Source organism: Vigna unguiculata, chromosome 7, assembly GCF_037176805.1.
Source record: "Vigna unguiculata cultivar grain cowpea cultivar isolate G323 ecotype 2 chromosome 7, ASM3717680v1, whole genome shotgun sequence".
Taxonomy (NCBI): Eukaryota; Viridiplantae; Streptophyta; class Magnoliopsida; order Fabales; family Fabaceae; genus Vigna; species Vigna unguiculata.
In genome coordinates this window covers 40925008-40947213 of record NC_140798.1, presented here as the reverse complement: position 1 = coordinate 40947213, position 22206 = coordinate 40925008, and the positions used below count along the sequence as shown (strand labels likewise).

The window sequence follows — 22206 nt, the reverse complement described above, 5'->3', positions numbered from 1 at the left end:
ATAAAGCAAAGTTGAGTTTCAAGACCAGCCTAGTGCCTAACGTTTCATAAACCACTCTTTTCTATGATTGGCACGTGATTAAGTTTTTAAACAAACTAAAATAATTAATGATATTTAACTATATATGACAAAGATTGATCAGAACTAGAATCAAGCGAAACTCGAAAACCTCCTAAAATTTCATTGTAATCAGACAATGAAAGAGACAGAAGATAAAAAGCCTACAAAATCAAGAGATTGAAGAAAGGAAATGCCCGCTAGAACACACAGTAGTCCAAAACAATTATCACTGACTTTCATTACAAGCTAAATCAACATAAACATAACACAAAATGAGACAATAATGAAGAAAAGGACCTGGTTACAGCCTCGTCTATCGTTACTGTACAAGTCTGTTCTATTGAGACCAGAGTCACGACCAAGTTGTTGGTGAAAACTTAGTTTAGCTACAATACATGCATGATACAAAATGAGCTTTCTATAAACATACTAGAATTATGACTGTGACTCTTTTTAACAGGACTAGCATGATGATGTTGCTTATTTGTAAACACGTTAGTTCCATAAGCATCAATAACGTATGTTTTTCTTTTCTACAAGTTTAGTAAAAAAATGTCACAGACTATGATGGATGGTTGCAGAGTTTGATTTCATTTCACATGGAGATAGTGCAGCCTAACTCTTTGGCGGCGGTATCAAGAAAGTTAATAGACAATCCTGTTGAAATTCGGCTGTGAGCTTCCCAAGTCAAGCATTTTTCTATGTCAGCTTGCCAGTTAATGGCATCCAAATTGAAGTATTGATAAGAGGGATTGTGGGTGCCATTTATTCTCCGAGGTTTAGGACTAAATCTGATTGAACCAGTATGCAAAATGTCACGAAGAACTGATATACTCAGAGCACGAACATGCGCACTGAGATGAGAAAGGCATCTGATTGTAGCTGAGAGACGACACTGCATGTGATTTGTTTACAGCTCAAATATATCAGTAATCATGACTAAGAAAAAGCACAAGAGTTTTTGGTTTTGCAGTGGATAGCCCTTTTCTAAATGTGCATTTGTCTTGGAATTTAAAAGTATATTTGTATTCACTAAGTTCCAATAAGGAAAATTTTTGACCTTTAAAAGGTTTGAAAGGCCATCTGCCACAGCCAATCCAGATTCTCCAAACTCCAGCACTGGCTGAACCGCTCTCGCTGTCGCTTCCAATAACTGGCCATTGCAATTATTGAAACATAAATATAGCTTAGATATAAAACAAAAATATATGAAACAGCAAATTCTCCCTTCACATTGCCACTAATGGCTGCTTCAAAATTCATGTTTGTTAAATGAAATCATGATGTATTATTAGAAAGATGGTTCATAAGATTAGTAATCTCTAAGTCACGTTTTGATATAACTTTCTCAGCATGTGTCACGTCGTGTGAGTCCATTAACGTGCACATTTCGAAAACCTAAGATGAAGACTATGCTGGTTGTATAGATATAGAAAGGCTTAGAAATATATTGCAACACAAGGAGGCTCATCTTTTGGAAGCCCAATTGTTGAAGGCTTCACACTTTGAAGAGACCAAGCTGATTACGTGTACAACATGGTTGGAGTACTAAAATAAAAATATTAAGTTAGCTAAATAATGTATAGAGAAGGCAATGTTGAAACACACTACCTCCAGCTGTGGTAAAGTACAAGCTTCTCCATCAACCAGCATCCCATCTGTGGCTCGCAGTAGTAAATCTGATGAACTTGCCACAATTACCAATGATTCCGCACTCTCATGATTCCTCATAAGTTCCACAATCAATTTTACAATCCGCTGATTGATTCTCCACATCTTCTGACCTAAATCATCATCCTTGGCAATCCATGGCTGCAATTCCCTCTCCGCCTGACAAGTAAACAAGCCCAGGAAAGTGACTAAACAAGTAAAATGCAGGAAATAATGACAATAATTATTTATAAAAGAAATATATAACGAATAAACATTGGATAGATGAAACTTCAGTATCAGCTATAGAACTTTCTAGCCAGTAAATGTAAAAGCCAATTCTCATAGATATTGGAAATAATAGTTCCTAAAATTTGGAAATCTGCTTAAAAAATGACATATTTTTGGAAAAAAAATAGTAACTGTCGAGTCCAAGTTAGCAGCCAAGGTCATTTATGAAATCCTTCATGATAAGACGAAATTTTGGACCTGAAGAACGACAGCAGTAGCTGCTTTCGTTGGTGAGGCTGATACAACATTGCACAAGGCATCAACAACCTACATAACATTAAATCCAAAATAGTCAATTATGAACCTTTTACAGTAGAAATAGGGATATAAAAGAGATATTTGGATCCACACAATTACATTGCACACATTTATAACTCTTATCTTATCATCTAACTCAATAGGGCAACTTTGTCAACCTTTACCAATTTGTAGTATTTAAACAAGAAACTAAAATGTGAATTCTTCGATACCTCTCACCAGTTGGCACATACTATTATAGTTTCATTTGAAATTCAGAAGTTACACCCAGTATATCTCATCTTAGTGGTAGATTGTCTTGGTATGACACTTCATCCAGCTTAATGTAGCGTAGCGGTTTTTAATTGATCAATTAATCTGCCTTTAATGAGAACAACTATTTAGTCTTTTTTTTCAATATAAATAATTTTCAATGCTAATCCCTATGGAAGCTGCTTTCTCGGCTTTGTAAAAGTTCAGATCAGAAATTTCTTCAAATGTATCTGTTACATAATTTTGGCAGTCTTTCCCATGTTTTTTGTTTGTAGACATGATACACTTATTTATCCTCAAACTGCAGTTCTGGCTTTTCAGAACCCAACTTCTATGATTAACAAGAACTAGGCCGTTCCATCAAAGAATTTTTCTTCTCAAATTCCACTATAGGTTAAAAACATGCACAATTCAACCATTGGAAGAAAAAAGAATATTCAAAAAGAAAAGATGATAAAGTTTCTGAAGTATAACATTTGTACTTGTACCTGTCTCCATCCCTGTTGGGCAGAAGTGCTTTCTGCACAAGGTTGAGTCTCAGGAGATGCAATCAACTTGTGCCATAGAAGTGAAACTACAGAGAAACACAATTCTTGTTTCTCTGCCAGCATGGATCTGAGAAAAATTTGTGCATTGCAATTCAATCCTATATGCCTGTCCATTGTGAGAAAGTTGGCTAGATCAGAAGCATCCAATGGAAAACCAGAGACACCTTTACCCAAGGAACACCCTGATGCTTCGTTTGAACAAGGGGTTTTCTCAGAAGTATGGTTAGGTTTTGATGGGAATGTATCTGTTGAAGGTACAATAGATGTTTGCCCAGGGTCAAAGCGGCTACTTTCACATTGATTCTGCCTTTTACTACCACAACAAACAAGGGAGTCCCTCCAAATAGGTGCATGAATTAAGGTTGCTTCTAAAGGCTCTGCCTTGTTCACTATAGATGCAACAGCTTTGCTGTGAATGTCTATGAGATTATACAATGATGATGCCCTGGAGTGAATTTCGTTGTCCCACTTGCAACGAATTAAAACAGACAAAGCATGCATGCAAGCTTTGGACCTCCTAAACAATTCAGAAACATGTGCAGCAACCATAGCTGCTGCAACAATCTCATTTGAGCTGTAACTCCAAGGAGTGCCAACAGAAGATGGCTTCAATGAAAATAGTGCCTCTAAAATTGCTAAAATTCTGTGAGTATGACGTACTGCAGAATCTAAGCCATTTCGCAACTCATGGGAAGATCCATTTTGTCTAATATGGGAAGATCCATTCTGTCTAATATGGGAAGATCCATTCAGTCTAACAGGCTTGGCTATATTTTGAACATTGTTGGAAACTAAATGATTATTCCCCCGTGTAATCAAAGGGAACAACTGAAGCTCACAGGCTAGAGCACAAACAGCAGCCAGAACATAAGAATCAAACGCTGCTACAGGACCTTGCTTCTTCATTTTCCTATTTTTTGATTCTTTCTGGTTTTCAGATGTTTGTAAGTCCTCAATGATTTCCTCAGCTGGATAGTTATCTTCACCTCTTGGCCTCTTGCTTCCACTGAATTGAGCTTCATGACTGACGCAGACAGTTAAGACAACAAAAAGTAGTCGTGAAGCGAGCTCTACAGACGCACATGATTCTAAGAAAAGGGAATGAACCATTGTACGAAGTTCTGCCACAGCAAGGTTTTTAGAGGCAGACCCAATGATAGACAGGTATTTTGACTTTCTGCTCTGTTCTCTAGTGGACTCGGGTGGAAATGTCCTTTGAAGAATAGCTTCTACTGTGGCAGCAAATATTTTCATAAGACATGCCTCAGATGGGCTTCCACGAGGAAGATATTCCAGGACCTTAAGTAGGGGTATGTACAAATTCCATGACAGTATGGGAGGTTGAAGTGGGGTTGCAACTATAATTTCTGGAAGATCAACAGCTGAGGAACTTGTAGGAATCAGGCCATAAGCAGCTTCCCAAATGGTGCAAATTCTCCATTCAACCTCTGGACCATGGGCACAAAGCATTGATGCAATGCCTTGGGCAGTAGCTTCAATAGAGGCTTCAGCCGCAGGAACTTCTATCTGATCAACAACAAAGGTTTTAGATCATAAGTGTACAAAAAAATCCTACATGCATAACTGTACAAATCTAGAACAACATTAAAAAATGTTAACTGGTAAACATGAACACAACCTGCTTCTTGTAGGAAGAAATATATCCACCCAAAGGCTCATGTTGAACTTCAACTCCATCAACTTGTCTAAGAGGAGGAAAAAGTAATGCAGGCTGTGAAAGTATACGGAAAAGCAGAGCAGCTGCAGCATCAGCAGCTATACCAGCTCTCATGGACATTGCAGTCCCTATTGCACGCAAGAAATGCAAATGCATCCAATTTCTAGGAAGCTTCATTGACATAAGAAAAGAAAAACACATCAGTCAATTGGTTTTAAATCTGAGTTTCTTCAGATGAAAATTTCAAAATGCACAATAGGATATTATCCTGTAGCTAGTAATCCCACTACAATGCACATACAGAATTGATACTGTATGTTGCACTATTATCCTACACACTATACATTTGTCTATGCGATTACTGTCATCATCATTCCTAGGTCTCTCTACACGAAGCTCTTTCTCATCAGAATGGCAACACACAATGATTGATGAAATGACAAAATTAGAATCTAATCAAATATAGATAAACGTTCCTCATCTTCTTGCAACGTTCATTGTTGGAGTTATTGGGTATACATTGTCATAGTTGGTCCAAATGGAAGTATTGATAGACTGAATGCTCAATTGGTAGCTCAAGGCTACACCCAAGTGGTTAGCCAAGATTGTTTCTCTTCTACGGTTAAGATAATCCTTGTCCATCTCTTTTTTTCTTTTTTTTTTGCAGCTATGCAAACTAGTTATCTTATCAATTAGACATTAAGAAGATCTTCCTTCATGGAGATATGGAACCAGAAAAGTATATGGAGCAACCACCTTGTTCTGTTACTAAGGAGGAATGTTGTGGATACGTATGTCATCTTTATAAGGTTCAATATGGACTTAAAAACGCATGGTTTGGGGGATTTAGAAGTGTTGTGCCTAATATGACATGATCCGAAGTGAACCTGACCAAGTGTTCTATAGATGTTTCTCTAATTGATTTACTTTTTGGTTGACTATGCGGGTAACATAGTAATGGGTGATGATCACGATGACTAAAAAATCAATGTGACCTTGAACTTTCAATTCTTATAAGAGATTCAAATATTTAAAATAAAGATACTGTCCCTTCTGCATATAAATCATCTATATAAAGTTAAAAACTGCATATAAATTTTATAATAATTAAATAATAAAAAAATAAAAAATTAGTTATATGTTTTCAATATAAGTCTTTCCATAATGCTTCATAAGGTTATAAATACATGTTAAACCAAATATCACATTTAGGGGAAATTACACTCACCTCCTCTGAGATTTTCTTAAATAACACTCACTCACACACTAGTTTGTAAATGACACTCACTTTTCTTTGTGTTTTAATAAAGTAACACATACTACCTTTATTTTATTAATCATAGTAACTTAAATTATTTAATCGTAATAAAGTGATACTAATTACAGTAAATGATTTAATTTTTTTATATATTGTCGGCTAAGCTACATGCCAGTTCATTTATAATCACCAACTTAAATTAATTATTACAAAATTTGCTATGTTTAATCATATGATAATTTATAATTGGATGACAGTACAGATTTTTTTACATTGTTAGTATATAAAAATAAAATCCTTCAATTTGTACATTTTAAAACTTTTAAATTTTTAATCTGCATAATCTATTTTCCATAAATTTTGGTCAACATGCTAGTTATTATAAAGAAGTAAGTGCAATTCCCCTTACCTTAAAATGAATTAAAGCAAATGAATTACTAAAAATGTCACTAAATAAAAAAACTTCCAGCTACAAGTATTTGATTTAACCCACTCACGGTGGAAAGGACGACTCCACTAAAACAAGTTTTCTGGTGAAGATTAACCAACAACAAAAGCACTGGATACTTCTCATGTATAACATGGAAACTAGTTTTAGGAGAGGTAGTTTAACTTTTTTTTCCAAATCTATAGCAACTTATGCACACTTTCCAAGATTCAATGAAATGATACAATAGCTTATAACATCCACTAGTTTAACATAGCAAGAAACAGAACCATACAAGTGACAAACTTAAGAAAATTAGCAGATTCACCAACTATTAAAAAATATATAACGTGAAAGAAAATCTAGTGAAAAACCAAATATTCAACAATGTAAAAAGTCAAGCCACATGTTAACTTTTCAATATAAATTGGGTTTTGAATTAAGTTGCATAACAGAAATTTTATATAAAAACTATAGTAGTAAAAATGCATGTTTTCATTAAATTCAGCATTGCAGTTATTCTGTCTATCAGGATTGTACTTACCCTTATGCCAGATGCATAATCTTCAGCAGCTCGAAGAAGCTCCACAAGCTGCACAGCAGCATCAAGTGCATCTGGGGCCCAGGATGGAGGTGCTTCTAGGAGTCCAAGAAGAAGTCTCTGTGTAGCACTTGGAGTAGCAATAGCATAATATCTGCAATGGTTAGGTGCATATATATTTTCTCAGACGTATGAACTTATGAACAACTAAAAATCAAGAAAGGTATTTAAGTTAAAAATAACCTATGAAATAATCGAGCATATGGTTCCAAAGCCGGTAATCCAGCAACTAGATGCTCGTCCAGAGCAGTCGTTGGAGGAGGAAGCAAAAGTGCAGGAACAGCAGCTGCTGTTAAAGTAGCAGTCTCATTACGAGCAACTTCATCATCACAAACACTTAATATCACACCGGCACCATTGGCAACAGCCCATCGTGGAGTCGACGGCACAAGTTGAGGATGCTTCCCAGAACCACGAGAAGCTAAAAGACAAAAGAAAAAGGTCATCTCCTTGTCATATTAAAAACATAAACATTAGTGACAATATATAAGTGATAACCCTTTTTAATAAAACTTGACTTTTTACAGAGTTGTTTCACGAACAAAATTAATTTCTAATCTCCTACCAGTGCATGGAGGATATCAATCACACCAGAAGACTTGTGTTAACGATGACAATTAACTGCAATGAATAAGTGCACAATCGAAGAAAGAAAAAAACACACACACAAATATACCAAGATCACAAATAAAAATAAGAACATAAAAAGTTAACTTTGATATGTAAATCCTAAGCTTCATGATTTCTACATTGTACTCTATTATTATATTTCCTCATTGGTGTTCTATTATTATATAGCTAACAGGATGCAATAGCTTTGGCATTTGTAAAATTCTTCAACATTAAGCATTTGGATTTCAGTTGGCCATTCTACGGTTAAATAGAATGACCTAGTGCAATCAAAAACACAAACACTAATAGTGTGTTTAAATAGAAAAGTTTAAGAGGGTATTAAAATGCTTTACGAAAAATGTGTTGCTAGGGTAAGAAATTTCAAAAGAAATCAAAATTCTATATTTTTATACATGAGAGTAATTGCATTTACTCAAAATAAGAAAATTACAAATTCCACCTTAAAAAAAGTAAGAATTTCAAATTCACATCTCTGATGGGTTTTTTCATAGGGGGTTCATTAGGGAGAAATTATATATGTGACTTCAGTCTAGTCCACATAAGGAATTAACATAACTTTTAACTCAAAATCTCTGAGACGCTGGGTTTATGGACATTTTTTCTTATATGACGTTTAACTTTGTCATTTCTACTCATTGTGAGATTTAGACTCACTCGGATTATTTTCAACAATCTTCCCTCTAAATGTGAGTCCCTTTCATATGGTATATTACCCTTCAAGTATAAAGTGACCCTTGTATCTAAGTTGTGGTTGTGATGTTGTTATCTCGTGTTGTAGTTGTAGTTGTTGTCGTCACAACAGCCTACGTTGATCACTAAGACAAACCATCGACTCTAATATCATTGATGGGTTGAGTCTTTTTTTTTTTGGGAGACTGATAGGGAAGCCTAGAAACGAATACGGACACACAGATACAACTAAAGTGAAAAATATAAGACACGAACACGACACGCATACATACATACACACACACACACACACACACACACACACACACACACACACACACACACACACACACACACACACACACACACACACACACACACACACACACACACATATATATATATATATATATATATATATATATATATATATATATATATATATATATATTAAACATTCGCTTAAATCTGCACTCATTTAATTCCGTCCGCATCCTGCCTAAATCCGCATTTAAAAAGGGAAAATTCTCGGATCAATAATTTTTTGACTTTATTCTTAGAAAAAAAAATCACGTAAAGTCATTTGACTTTATATTTTGTTATATATATATATATATATATATATATATATATATATATATATATATATATATATTTCTCTTGTAACATATCTCTTATATCTCTCATGTTTTCGTACAAATTCTCAACTCTTTGTAATTATATGAATCATAATATTCCATATTGCAATATGACTCTTAAAATTTCATAAGTCTGCATCCTAATTAAGTCCACATTAAACGTTCAAGATCAAAATATGGACTTAAGCAAATGTCTACCGTGTATATATATATATATATATGATTAATTTCAGTTTTATTGACATATTTAAGATATTATAAAATTTAATCAATTATTACTAAATAATTACTTATTAAATTGTTTAGATATTGTCATATCTTTTAATTAATTTTATACACTTTCAGATTTTGAATTTTTATATTTAGTTAGACTTGGTTTAAAAAAATCAGAACTTAATTAGATAATGGCCACCGAATTATAACAAAATAGTAACAATAAAAAAAAAATTGAATAGCTATGTCGGAAACGCTCCATAGAAACCATATCTGAACTTCATAGTTAAGGATATGTGACATCAACCCAACTCACATAAGTAATTGACACAATTTTTAACCCAAAACTTCAAAACATTAGATTTATGGGTCGTTTTTCTTATAGTGTTTAACTTTATCAACTTTATTCAATGTAGAACTTAGACTTACACGGATTATTTTGAACTGTCTCTTACTTTCATATTTTCTTTCTAGCTTGATTTTGGTAAGGAAGTCGTTGAGAGGGCTACTTTTTAGTTGATGTCAACTAGGGTTTTCTTTTTGAAGTTGATAAAACTTACTTTTATATTTATGTTGTTAAAATAGGATTATCTTTTTTTGCTACTAATCTTTCTCTCTCAAGTCAATATTTCTTGTCCAATTTTAGGAAAACTATTTTTGACAGTCGTCAACTTGCATTTTTTTTATTGGTGCTTCTTGTGACTATTTCTTTGGGATGTCTACAATGATTACTTTCTTATCATTGCCACCAATGTTATTCTCTGTCAAAAGTTTGTTAGGATTTTTTTCCCTAATGTTGACTTGGGAAACTTTCCCTACACAATAAGTGGATTGTTTGTCAGCAATGTAGTAAAAATAACATCAATCAATGCAAACTAAATAATTGTGGTTGATATTAGTTGTAAACAATATTGACCAATGTCAGTTGAGAAAAAAGTTGTCAATGCCAATTAAAAAGCCTTGATTAACATTTATTGAAAAATAATACCAACCAAGATCAACTAAAAAAGACAATCCATAGTGATATTTTTGAAATACTAATAAATAAGTCCTTGCATTTGATGGCAAATGAAATTCTTTCCCAAACGAGAAAATTAAAATTCAGTAAATTTGAATTGTCTTATCTGGACAAAACATTTGAAAATTGAAATAATTTGAAATGAGATCAATTCAAATTGAATGTATTTAAATGTCTTAGAAATTATGAAATTCTCTATCCAAACCGAAGGTCAAGATTAGTTTTCCTTTTTCACATGAAACTCCCCAAAGAGGTTTTCACTAGCCTTGTTCGTGCCACTTTCTATTTAGTGATTTGTACATTTTCAATCTTAAATTTCGAAGTGCCTTATACCATCTCTTCCTGCATAGAACTTTCTATCCTTTCCCTCGTTTTTGGATGCCTCGCAAGGGTATACTTCTTCAAAAAACATGAGGTGCATGGCAAGATTATCAAAATCTAGTTAATTTAGCCATCACTCATATTAGTTGCAAGTTTTTGGTTTCTAGATGCAATTTTCAATCAAAATGCATTCGGTAAAATTCCAGTTGAAATAGTTTTTTACTCAATTTTGAAACACTTTTACATTCGTTTTCAAAATCAAGAAAAAACAATTTGTAAATTTAGTTTAGTTTAAGCAAACCATATTGTTATGTTTGTTTATAACCTTATTGTTGTCATGACATCATTACTATCACTTTCACCACCACCTCTACCACTGCCACTACCTTTGTTACTTTCAAAGCTGCTACCATCATTACATGGAACGATGTATATAAAAGAGGAAGAAAAAACAGATACAAAAAATATGGAAGACCAAACGAAAATCATGTAAAAGAAAACAACTCTCCCAAAGAAAAAAGCTATAGAAATCTAAAGTCTGAGAGTTGATAACTAGTACAAAAAAAAATCAAAACTAATGATACAAAGCAAAAATACAAACCAAGTAAAGTCTAATATATTTTCAGTCCAATGTTAGCAAGACTGTCAACACAGCAATAGTCTTCACGGTTATATAGGATGGCTTGAGTGACTTATATTTAACAATTTTTATAGTTTCTATGGTTAATATTTATTTTGTCAATTTTTTTTTTCACAGTTTTCATTTTTTTAGTTAATTTGTCACTTACAATTATTTTATGTTTCAATGTTTTTCTTTTTTAATATTGGCAGAGTTTCCACTGGGACAAGGTAAATTGCAGCAATTTATCAAAAACTAAATCTAAAAAACTGAATCTGAAAACTCAACAAAAGCTGGGTTTAACTTTTGAAATTTTCAAAACATAAAACTGAAAATCACCCCTATAAAGTCACAGACCAGAGTACATTATGATTGATAAGACTGAAACAGAAAAATCCTCTTCAAGTCTTAAAATGGAAAAAGAATACTAAACTTATTTGAAGATAGAATAAGATTAACTATCTACATCAGTTTTAAGCAATTTAATTACACTAACTAATTAAACTTAATTGCTCAATAATATCTTCATATCATATTTGGATCAACCGATAGGGATAGAAGAGAGGCGTCATAAATAATAGAGAGGGTGGGAGGAATGAACAAGATCACACGGACAAGGCAAATCCAACTTCTGTGCATATATAGTGTAAACATAAACTCAATCTATGGTTAAAAGTATTTGAAGCAGATTTTAAGTGCTACGAAAAACTAAAAATAAACATACAACCTAACCAAACTCTCTACTTTCTAAAGAAATGACTCCTTTTTTATATATGAATTTGTTCACATATTATTGTGGAATTTAAAAAAAGAAAGAAAGAACAGCATTCTGTATTAAATTATCAAAATTTATCATACCAGTTGATGGAGGTTTGAGTTCTCCTGCAGCATATTTACCCATAACACCACTGCACCTGTTATCATACAGCAAAGTCATGGACTAAAATCAAAGATGCTCAGTGCAAACATAACAAAATAATTCAATAAATTATTATACCATGGAAAGCTGTTTGATTCTACCAAGATAAAGAAGGAGAGACTATAACCATACATAATTTACACTACTGAGAAGATAAACAAAATCATGTACCCCTGAACTAAGTTATGCTATATTCCAATACTGGAAATCCCTAATGAACATGAGTCAAATGCTTTCCTTTTCACAGTTATGAAATATGATTTTCAGCTCAATCCATGTATTTCAATTAACAATCAGGAAAAACTGCCAACAAGCTTATATTTCATCCTTTACAAGTGATATGTAATTGTTGAGAGATGAGAGACGCAAATGAAAGATTTGATCATAATTATGTAAAATAAAGCATAGTAGTTACTGGATCACAAGTTCAATAGGTGGGTCAATGGTTAATTTGCATATTTAGCCTGTATTGGCAGTGTTAGGGTACCTCTGTGAGTTGGGAATCATTATTTGACTCAAGGTATGTCTGGCCCAGCCACTGGCGGAACTTCACTATGACATAGGCTCCCCAAAAATTTTTAATGTTTTATATTTGTATATATGTTAAAATTGTATTATATGTTATTATATTATTTATACTAAATTTAAAACAACTTCTCATCATCTTATTTATATACATTGATTCTTCATATATTTTTATTGTTTAAAAATTAAAATAACAATTAATTTGATGGATGTTGGTTAACAAAAGAAATTAGAATTTTGTCTCTTGACTATAAGGTTTTTGGTCATTAAGTCATCAATAAGGCATAACAATTAGAAAAAACAAAAAAAAAAAAGGTAAAAAGATAAGTCCGGATATAGAGATTGGAGACCAGAGAGGTTAAAAACGTATCATCATAATATCTCTCATGAATCAAGATTAATATTCTATTATGATTTATGTGTGTTAGATTTATGATTTTCTTATTATGATATTCTTCCTCATTTAAGTTTTTCCCAAATTAGTATGAACCCTAATTTTGATTTTGGGAATCTTTTATAAAATTGAAATGAACCCTAATTATATTTCTTCCAAAATTAATATAATCCTAAATTATGAAATTTAGGAATTTTATTAAATTATGAAATTTATGAATTTTGTGTTTTTTGCTACATATGGTAAAATTTGATAGATGTATTATGGACTGTGTTACAACTTTCATTGCACATAATGAATAACCTTAATTTGGAACATAAATTAGAATACCCATCATGTATGATTAGGAAGATTAGGAATCGAAAAGTATGTGAATCACTCTGAAAATAGTTTAAATCGAGGAAATAAAAAGATTTTTTATTTAATAAGAAAAAATAATATATATAACAAATATATAAATATAATTTGGCATCCCTGAATATTTTGTCCAAGTTCCGCGACTGGGTCCAACTTATGTTTAGATTAACTTCTTGCGACAGTTTTGTCAAGCAGTACCTATAAAATTTCTGACAAAAAATGAAAGTACCTCTGTAAGAATTATAGATCACTAGCTAGCTTTTTGAAAAGCTACAGCTAGGAGCTTTTTTCAACTTGTGTGAAGCTTGCTTTGGAAGTTCACTTCTATGACACTCAGCAACAACAAAGCCCATGTTAAAGGACCTAATTTGCTCCATAATCCCTACCAAGGTCCTTGTGTGACCTCAACAAACACATCTGCTATGGCCACTCCATCATCATCAACATCTCCCTTGCCACTGACCCTCACAAAGCCACATGTCACCTATTCATGGAGAACAACTACAACGACTATGATTGATGCAATTTCATTTTCATCAACCTCGTTAGGAAGGACCTCAGAATGAAGCCCTTTAGCCTCACTTTGCATCATATCAGCTACTGCTTGGGTTGAAAGCAATGCCATTGTTGTAGCACAACCCGAGGCACCACAAAGGAGAAGGATTTTCGTAGGGGAATAGGAACCAAGAAGAGGAGAGATTACACAAAGAGGGATGACAACAATGGACAAAGGAGACACAAGAGCCTAAGAAGGGAGGGAGTTGTGAATGAGGATGAAGAAAATGAATCAAGGAGAATAGAAGATGATAGTGGAGCAGACAAGCATGATATGGTGGAGGCAATGGATGATGTTACTCTAGAAGGTTGTTGTTATGTGTTGGGGATTTATGCAATGGCAAGGCATTTGTTGTGCATGGGAATAAAGTGATTCTCAAAACTTCAAAGATGACTAAGGGGTTCTTTGTAATTCAAATTATCTTAAAAAAAATTAACTTATAAATAAGTTTTACAAATGCGAGCATCTTTTAACTTAAGAAAAAAACGAAAAATATTCATACAACTTTATCGTATTTCTCCATATGACCCATTCACAAGGTTTTGATGCCTCCGACAAAACCATTGTCTACTCCCATGTGTTGCAACGTTTATTGGTTCAAATATGTATCTTGGTGATCCAAAACTAAATGCTGATTTCTAGTTTCAACACGAGTGAAATGCCCTAACATAGGACAAATTTCAACTGAAGTCTTTAGGATCCAAACCCTACAATTTGAGCTGGTTGTGCCTACTATTGCCCTTACAATATTTCAAATCAACAAAAGCAACGTTGCCTTGGCTCCCAATTCTTCCCAACAAGACAAAGCACAAGGAATTTGATATTTTCTTTGTTCAAGAAATGGAGTTGAACAAACAAGTCAAGGTACCTTGTTACAACACTTTATTTCTTACTTTCTAGGAAAACATGTCATCCGCAATAAATTCACCACACAACAAATATATCTCCTTTCAATAGGAGAACTTTCCAATTAGCATTTGAATATTCGGCAGCACAAGCTTGGCCCTTATCTTCATAGACCTATAAGCTCCATACAAATTTTGATATTGAAAATGATATACCATACAAATTACAAAAATGATGTGCTCAAGTAACTATAAGTAGTTCAATTCCCAAATATTATTTTTGTATATCTTTCAATCCAAAATTAGATTCCCAGATTTGGCAAACGCTTAACTTTTCTATTCAAAAGGGAGAGAAATAGCATATCATCCTTGAACCTTTGATTGGATTCATTCTTATATGAGGGTCTTCTTCCAATCGTAATATATCTTGTTCAAAATGTTTTTCTTCTATATTGATAATTACCTTTATTACACTGATTTTTTTCATGAAAGAGCAAATTGAAGTTTTCTAGCTGTTTATAAACTTCTATTACATGATTCAAACTCAATTTGGAAAATTTATCATGCAACTGTTCTTTGATAGTGGCACATAATACATAAACAACAAATTTCTAAGTCTCAATGTAAGTGGCATAATTTTTTAGCTAGGCTTTGATACCCTAAACAAAACAGGGTTTCGAAAAAGAATTGTTACTTCCTTAAAGTTTCCAGAGATTACTCTTCTAGATGTTGATTGGATTAATGCCATTGGCTTTAATTCAATACAACAAATGTCCTTTCTTTTTGTTCATGTTATGGCCAGTATTCTACCCTGTCCTTCTGTTATAGCACCTTTGTTCATGTTTAAAGCCTCAACCAAGGAAAGTTAAACCACCAGGTTGTCAAGTTCTAGGTTGTCAATAATCTTCTCAAGGATGGTTTGGAAGATTCACCCAAGTTTCCATGGGGTACAGGCACAGCCAGGGTGATAACTCCCTTATTCATAAAGCATTCCTATCAGGGTAAACTCACACTCCTCTATGTTTATGACATGGTCAGTGCATGTGATGATCATGACACTGAAAAAGCAGTTTTTAAGGAAGAAGCAAGCAATTCAATTTGAAATGAAGGAGCTGGGAACTTAGGTACTTTCTTTGGATAGAGGTTGTCCATTCCAAAAAAAGGTATCTTTGTCTCTCAAAGAAAGTATATACTTGATCTCGTGAAGGAATATGAAAATTGGGTGCAAAACATTTGGAATTCCCATTAAAAAAGGAACCACAAGATTGGAAGAAAGAAGAAATCCCGACAAATAGATTTGAGACTTTTCATAGAAAACCATATGATTTTATAGAGTCAAGCTAAATAAGCTAGCTAATAGACAGGTTAAGATTCAACTATTGCGAACAAATTGGTTAAGGTCAAGCTATCACAAACTTCTTACAATTATACAAACAAAAGGAAATTACACAACATAGACCCTTTTGTTGGATGCTAATACACCCAATCAAGTATACTCGATTAAGACTCACCCAACAAGCCCATGGTGGGTGAGAGCTAGACCAGGATAAGGGATCATACACTTTGAGCTTGGACCTCATTATATCAAACTGGGTTGGAAAGATAGCTTGAATCAAAATTTCTTTAAAAAATAATAAATAAAATAACAGGTCAAGCTCCTCGTCTGGTACAATCATGGAGGACTAGATTATGAGCAGGAGAGACAACACTCACATTGTCAAAGTGAATGATAGGAACAACATGCATCACTCCAAGTTTAGCCAGCAAGGATTGAGCCAAGATACTTTTGCAATAGCAAGCACAAGGTTGTGGTATTCAACCTATGTTTTGGACCACACTACAACTGATTGATTCTAGGACCGCTAGATTACTTAGTCTAATACCAATAGTAGAGAAGACTCAATAACAAAGACTGGTGGGAAAGATCATCTATTTATCTCACTAGCCTAAACATTGCTCGTGCTATGAGTGTGGTAGGCTATGCATGATTCCCAAAAGAAACCTGTGGGCAGAAAATAGAATCCGCTAATATTTTAAAGTCAGTACAATAGAACTGTTATTCACAAGGTACACTATCCATCAAAGGTATAGAAATGCAACCTGTCAGGTCAATTGTTGATTGAAAATCACCTCAAGGTATCGCATGTTCTTTTTGGAGAAAATTTGCTGAAACTAGTAAAAATGAAAAAATGTAGTTGTTTGATCTAATACTAAAGTGGCGTTGACCTATGGCACACAATATATTTGAGATGTTATGGGTGAAAATCATTCTAGGTGACTTTAAGTATGAGACTATTCTATGATAATAATTTGGTTATGACCTTACAATCCAATACAGCACGACAGAACTAAGCGTGTAGAAATTGACCAGCACTTCATCAAAGAGACATTGGAAAGTAGCCTTATAGACAACACCCACACCCATGAGAACTCCGATTGGTAAATTTATTCACCAAAATGCTCCCCATCACAAGATTCTATGAACTAACTAGCAAGTTGAGAATGGTAGATATCATTCACCGACTTAAGCAGGTGCAGCAAATATGTTTGTAGTAAACATCTTCGGTATTATTAGAATAGATAAGTATCTCATATTTTTAATATTATTCATATGTTCCTTTTTATGTTAGTTTCCCTATTTCCCTAAGAAGGCCTATAATAGGGGACTAGAGCTCGTGTTACAAACACAAAATATATTCAATAATTCCTTCTTTTTTTCAAGTGGTAATAACCAAACTTCAAAATCTAATAAACCATGGTTTGAAAGTGAATCGGACCACAATTAGTATCTTCATTTGGTTCTTGAAATTGTGAACCATGAGATATGGTTGAGTTTGAGGTCAAACCTTAAACTGAAACCCTTAGGACGTGCAAGTAAAGTTAAAACATACATGCATACATAATTAACCACATCTGGCCAAATAAATTGATAGAGATAAACTATTTATTACTTACTAAGAACAAATTACTAAGAAATACTCACCATCGGAAATAGTCACTTCTAATGCCTACTGGTGAAGCCAACAATATATCAGTAATCCAGGGAGACAATGGCCTTATAGGTTTCTTCTCCTGATGTGTCAAAGAATTATGCACAGATTTCCCATTAATAGGTTCACTAGTTGTAGCATGACTGCCACTACTGCTTCTTTCTGTTTCACCATATTGTCTTTCCATTTTGTAAATAGGTCGATTATAATGAGTTAAAATACGCAAAATTTCACCACAAGCCAGAGCCCATTGTTCTGAGTATTCATTCTGCAAAATAATACACAAAATGAAAATAATAGAGAACCACTTTGAAAAAACTGAAGTCAGATAGATAGTTGCTATATTAAATCAATCTCAAAGATGAAAAACTCAAAGCAAGAGACTTCTTTTCTTTCATAGGGATTAGCTAAATGCCTGATTTATTTATTTCTTACTGATTCTCCTAAAATTTCTCTACAAAGTTTACTTGAGTAGATTTCCACATATTTGAATAACTGATTTACTTGCTGTTTTATTTCATAATAGAAAGATTTGAATGGTTTTAAATTAGTCATGTGTTAAGCAAAGTTTCCATGTATAATGTTAAAGATGAGGCATTCAGTCAAATTTGATACTTTGCTATGAAACAGGGGATTATACTTATACCTCAATTTTTGGGCAGACTGAAGATATGAAAGAAGCAAATGGAGGACTAGCCTTATCATAGACTAGTGTCCCATCAATAATACATGAAATAATTGGAAGCACAACGGCATGTCCATGCTCTGGATGATGAAGGACAAATGTGGCTGGATGAAATGTAAAATATAAAGTTATTTCACATAAGATAAAAATAAATGTGGTAACAACATATATGTTGAGCCAAACATAAGTAAAACTAACATGCAAAAAAGCATAAATACCCAAAACATCATCAAAGAGAAGAATTTCCTTGGACGGATAGCGGTTACGGATCAACTGCCAAAATAATATAGAACAGGGTGAATGGCATTTGATAAAATCATTGGCTTCTCATGTAAAATAATAATAGTAATAATAATAACAACAATAACAATAATATAAAAAACAATTTATATAGATTGTTTTTGTTCCAGTTCACAAGGCTCATCAGTAAATATGGGAGCATTTATCATACCTCGGCAATATCGTCAGTAAATTGTTCGGATGTAAACTGAATGAAGTATTCAACATATGCAGCAATTTGATCCTAGGAAAAGCAGAAATGATAAGACAAAAACAAACAAAATGGAACAACAATAAGCTTTCAATATAGCAGAACTAAAGATGAAAAAATGTTTACAATCCACATATTTGATTGACAAACAACTACTCTCAGCCTTACAATTTACCAAAAGACTGCTGATTTTTCACTATTAAAATAACACTGAAGAGATTTTAATTTATTACATGTATCATAAAACACTGACTTTTGTATACAAAGACGGGCATTTAACATGGTTATTTAGCAAACTTCTGTAAAGCTACGTAGGGAAAAGATTACAAATCAATTGATTATATCATCCCATCCAAGGCTATTTTTATCAGGGGATTTTTTATCAATAGAAGAAATATCATCAGGCCTCAATGAAATTTAGAAACACACACATACAGAGTAGTTGCACATCAAGTGAAAAGCTCTCCAGCCTATCTAAAGTCCAGTAAGGAGACAATTCAGAAATAATTGGCTACGATAGCAAAAAATACCATTTAAATGATGCAACTGGAAAAAATATACTTAAGTTTGACACTGGTCTAAATTTAAGCATTCTGCATTTCAATGCAGAATCTTGTCTCCACTAGCCATTACTACTCGAAACTCCCACCAAAACCTTTGAAATGACATACAAGAAAGTTCTCTAAATTTTCAGGATATTCAACAGTTCCCAAAAGTACCAGAGAATCAAAAAAATCAAAAAGCTAGAACGTTAAATTTAAATAGCTGCTAGTCTCATCGGGGGCTGTGCGTATGCTGATTCATGCAAAGGCTACAGTACAAAGATGCATCCCTTGATACTATTCCATTCATGAACCAATTATCTCTCGACAACTCATATTGCATTCCCAATACACAGAAGTGCCCTTTGCGTTTGGATAATGCATGGCCCCACTAACATTGCACTGAAATTCAATTTTTACATTAGGAGAATGATAGCAGCAAGGATCAAACTCTAGACCAATTGGTTGTGAGGACTCCAACAATAGTAAGTAGACATATAGAAATTTCATTTCTTAACTTCTGAAGTCCAAAAAGCTTTATTCCAAACGTTGAAACATTAAACAAAATATTATAATTTATCATTATTCTAATCATAATTCATAAAAGAGAGCAACTGGCATTCAATGACTAAAGTTATAGTTTACTTTGAGAAAAGAACATTACAGAAGAAAAGGCTTGGGGAGGGGGAATCAAGAGTGAAATGGCACCTTTCTTTGTTGACCATCTGGTGGGGGAGGCCAGAACAATGAGGAGAATTGAAGACGGTCAGTCCACTTTTCACTGGGAGCAGCCATTGAAGAAGAAGAAGAAGACATCTATCTACTTTCAAGGTATCGTTTCCTTCTACCTCTGACAATTAAAAGCGTTATCCAAATTCCAGCCAAAACATGCTACCAATCAAGAATTAAAATATCGTAATTCACCATTCCCTGTTCACCATGGCCAGATACTTTTTACCTTAGTAATCAATCCATCACCAATATCCATCAAAACAAAACAATTTTCACAAAAAACTTTACTTTCGACAGAGAGCAAGCCAATAGGAAGACAGCCAAATTCATCTCGAGATAACAGTATATACTTAGCACGACAACTAGTTGCTCTATGCTGCTAGAACATTTATACTTTTCAAAATTACTGATAATTTCTAAGTTCTTTTCACTCTAACACCACTATAAAATATCCAAACTATTTCCCAAATAATGAAAATCAGAAACACAGATAAATCTGAAAAAAAAAAAAAACTGACAAAACAGAGCAAAATCAAAATAAAAAGAAATAATAAAACAAAAATAGTAGTGAGAATAAAACTTTGTACGAGAAAATATGGAATTTCCCTCCACACCACAGAGGTCGGCTAAGATTCAAAAGCTAGTACAAATTAAAATAAAAAATAAGCCCCTTAAATATCTAACAACTCAGATTCACCATACAAAATTTTCTTAAAAAGAAAAAAAAAAAAAAAAAAAAAAGGTAAGAGAGAGAGCCGATGAAATCCAGTCTAGAAATTAACACAAACACCATGAACAAACCAGGAAGGCATGAAAATGATTACATCAGTTAAATAAAAATAAAACAAAAAAATCAGCAAAAAAAAGTACCCGAGTCCTTCTGTGTGCATAAGCAATTATTTCAGGAAGTAAACATGGCGATTGCAAAGATGAAACGATGGAGGTGAAAAAATGGGAAATTGTGAAGTTTTATGAGGTGGTGGTTCAAGGTGGAAAGCAGAGTGAGAGAAAGAGAGAGAAAGGGTAAACAAACACAACTGGGAGAGAGAAAGAAGGAGAAGATCTTTAGGAGCTCTGAGAAGCCTAGATTGAATGCATACGTGGCAATGATATTTTCCTCTCACCTCACACCCTGTGTCACGTCATGTTACTCTGCACATTCATCATCATGTATCCACATCCATGTTCGCCCATCATCATTGCACATATACATACATACATCCACCTTGCCCTTATTTGTAGTTACACCTATTGCTTTCGGTTAAATTTATTTGCATCTCCTACAGTTCTATTAAATAACTCACTTTAAATAAATTCTTTAAATTTCTGCAGGTTCATATTGTTATAATCTGTGATTTGTATTTGACATAAGTGACATGTAAAATAAAGCTAATTAGTTAATTAATAAAAATGAAAATTCTATTTTCAAATTATATGTAGATATAATACAAAACTGAGTAATATTGACACTATATAAACTAATAATATAAATAAATATATTATAAGTAAAATAAATACTACTAATGTAAGTTAATAGCAAAAAATATATGTATATTTATTATTATTAGTAAGCAAAAAATATTATTATATACAAATAAATAATAACTTATTTTTTAACACTGTATATTTTAATTACAATTAAATTACTCTATTTCGAATATTCTTCTTTATTATAAGATTGTGTTGTTTAAGTCGTCGCAACAATTCCTATTGTATTGACTAAAACTATAATTTGTGAATCTCAAAGGCTCATTTTTATTTTTATTTTTTTAAATTGGGAGACCAAAATTGAATCTATTCCAAATCTTAAAATTAAAAATGTAATTTATATGTATTAATATTAATTTTAACATGTGCGAATTATGTTTTGTAGTTTCTCTCTGTTAGTATTAATTTAAATTTTATTGGTTTATATTATTTATTTTGAGCTTATCATTAAAAATATTATTTAAGTTAAATATGACTATGCATAATTTTTAATTATGCATATTAAATATGTTTATTAACAATTATTTATTTAAGAATCTAAATAAACAA

General features: G+C 32.9%; 1 protein-coding gene across 4 annotated transcripts; it reads right to left on the bottom strand.

Moving 5' to 3' along the window:
- Positions 1–270: 270 nt before the first annotated feature.
- GI (gigantea protein (GI)) lies at positions 271–21281 on the bottom strand. Of its 4 annotated transcripts, none has more exons than XM_028079747.2 (15): positions 21040–21281; positions 20146–20367; positions 18857–18928; positions 18624–18678; positions 18367–18509; positions 17714–17988; positions 11993–12048; positions 7207–7444; positions 6967–7117; positions 4699–4908; positions 3000–4586; positions 2200–2268; positions 1672–1890; positions 1121–1213; positions 271–955 (listed from the first exon to the last, which is right to left on the bottom strand). In XM_028079747.2, the coding sequence occupies exons 2-15, from the start codon at positions 20251–20253 to the stop codon at positions 656–658; spliced, it is 3576 nt and encodes a 1191-aa protein (XP_027935548.1). In that variant the 5' UTR covers positions 20254–20367; positions 21040–21281; the 3' UTR covers positions 271–655. The 4 variants fall into 4 exon arrangements, with proteins under 4 accessions (XP_027935548.1, XP_027935547.1, XP_027935549.1 ...); XM_028079746.2 differs by having other exon boundaries at positions 20146–20287; positions 21040–21275; XM_028079748.1 differs by lacking the exons at positions 20146–20367; positions 21040–21281 and having other exon boundaries at positions 18604–18678; positions 18857–18934.
- Positions 21282–22206: the final 925 nt, after the last annotated feature.

Bases quoted from the DNA above. Each gene is read 5' to 3' on its own strand.
- GI (XM_028079747.2), bottom strand. From the start codon at position 20,253: ATGTCTTCTTCTTCTTCTTCAATGGCTGCTCCCAGTGAAAAGTGGACT. The intron at 18,510-18,623 runs GTATTTATGCTT...CATTTCATCCAG, and splicing joins TCTCTTTGATGATGTTTTGG to CCACATTTGTCCTTCATCAT. The intron at 4,909-6,966 runs GTAAGTACAATC...ATGTCAATGAAG, and splicing joins ATTATGCATCTGGCATAAGG to CTTCCTAGAAATTGGATGCA.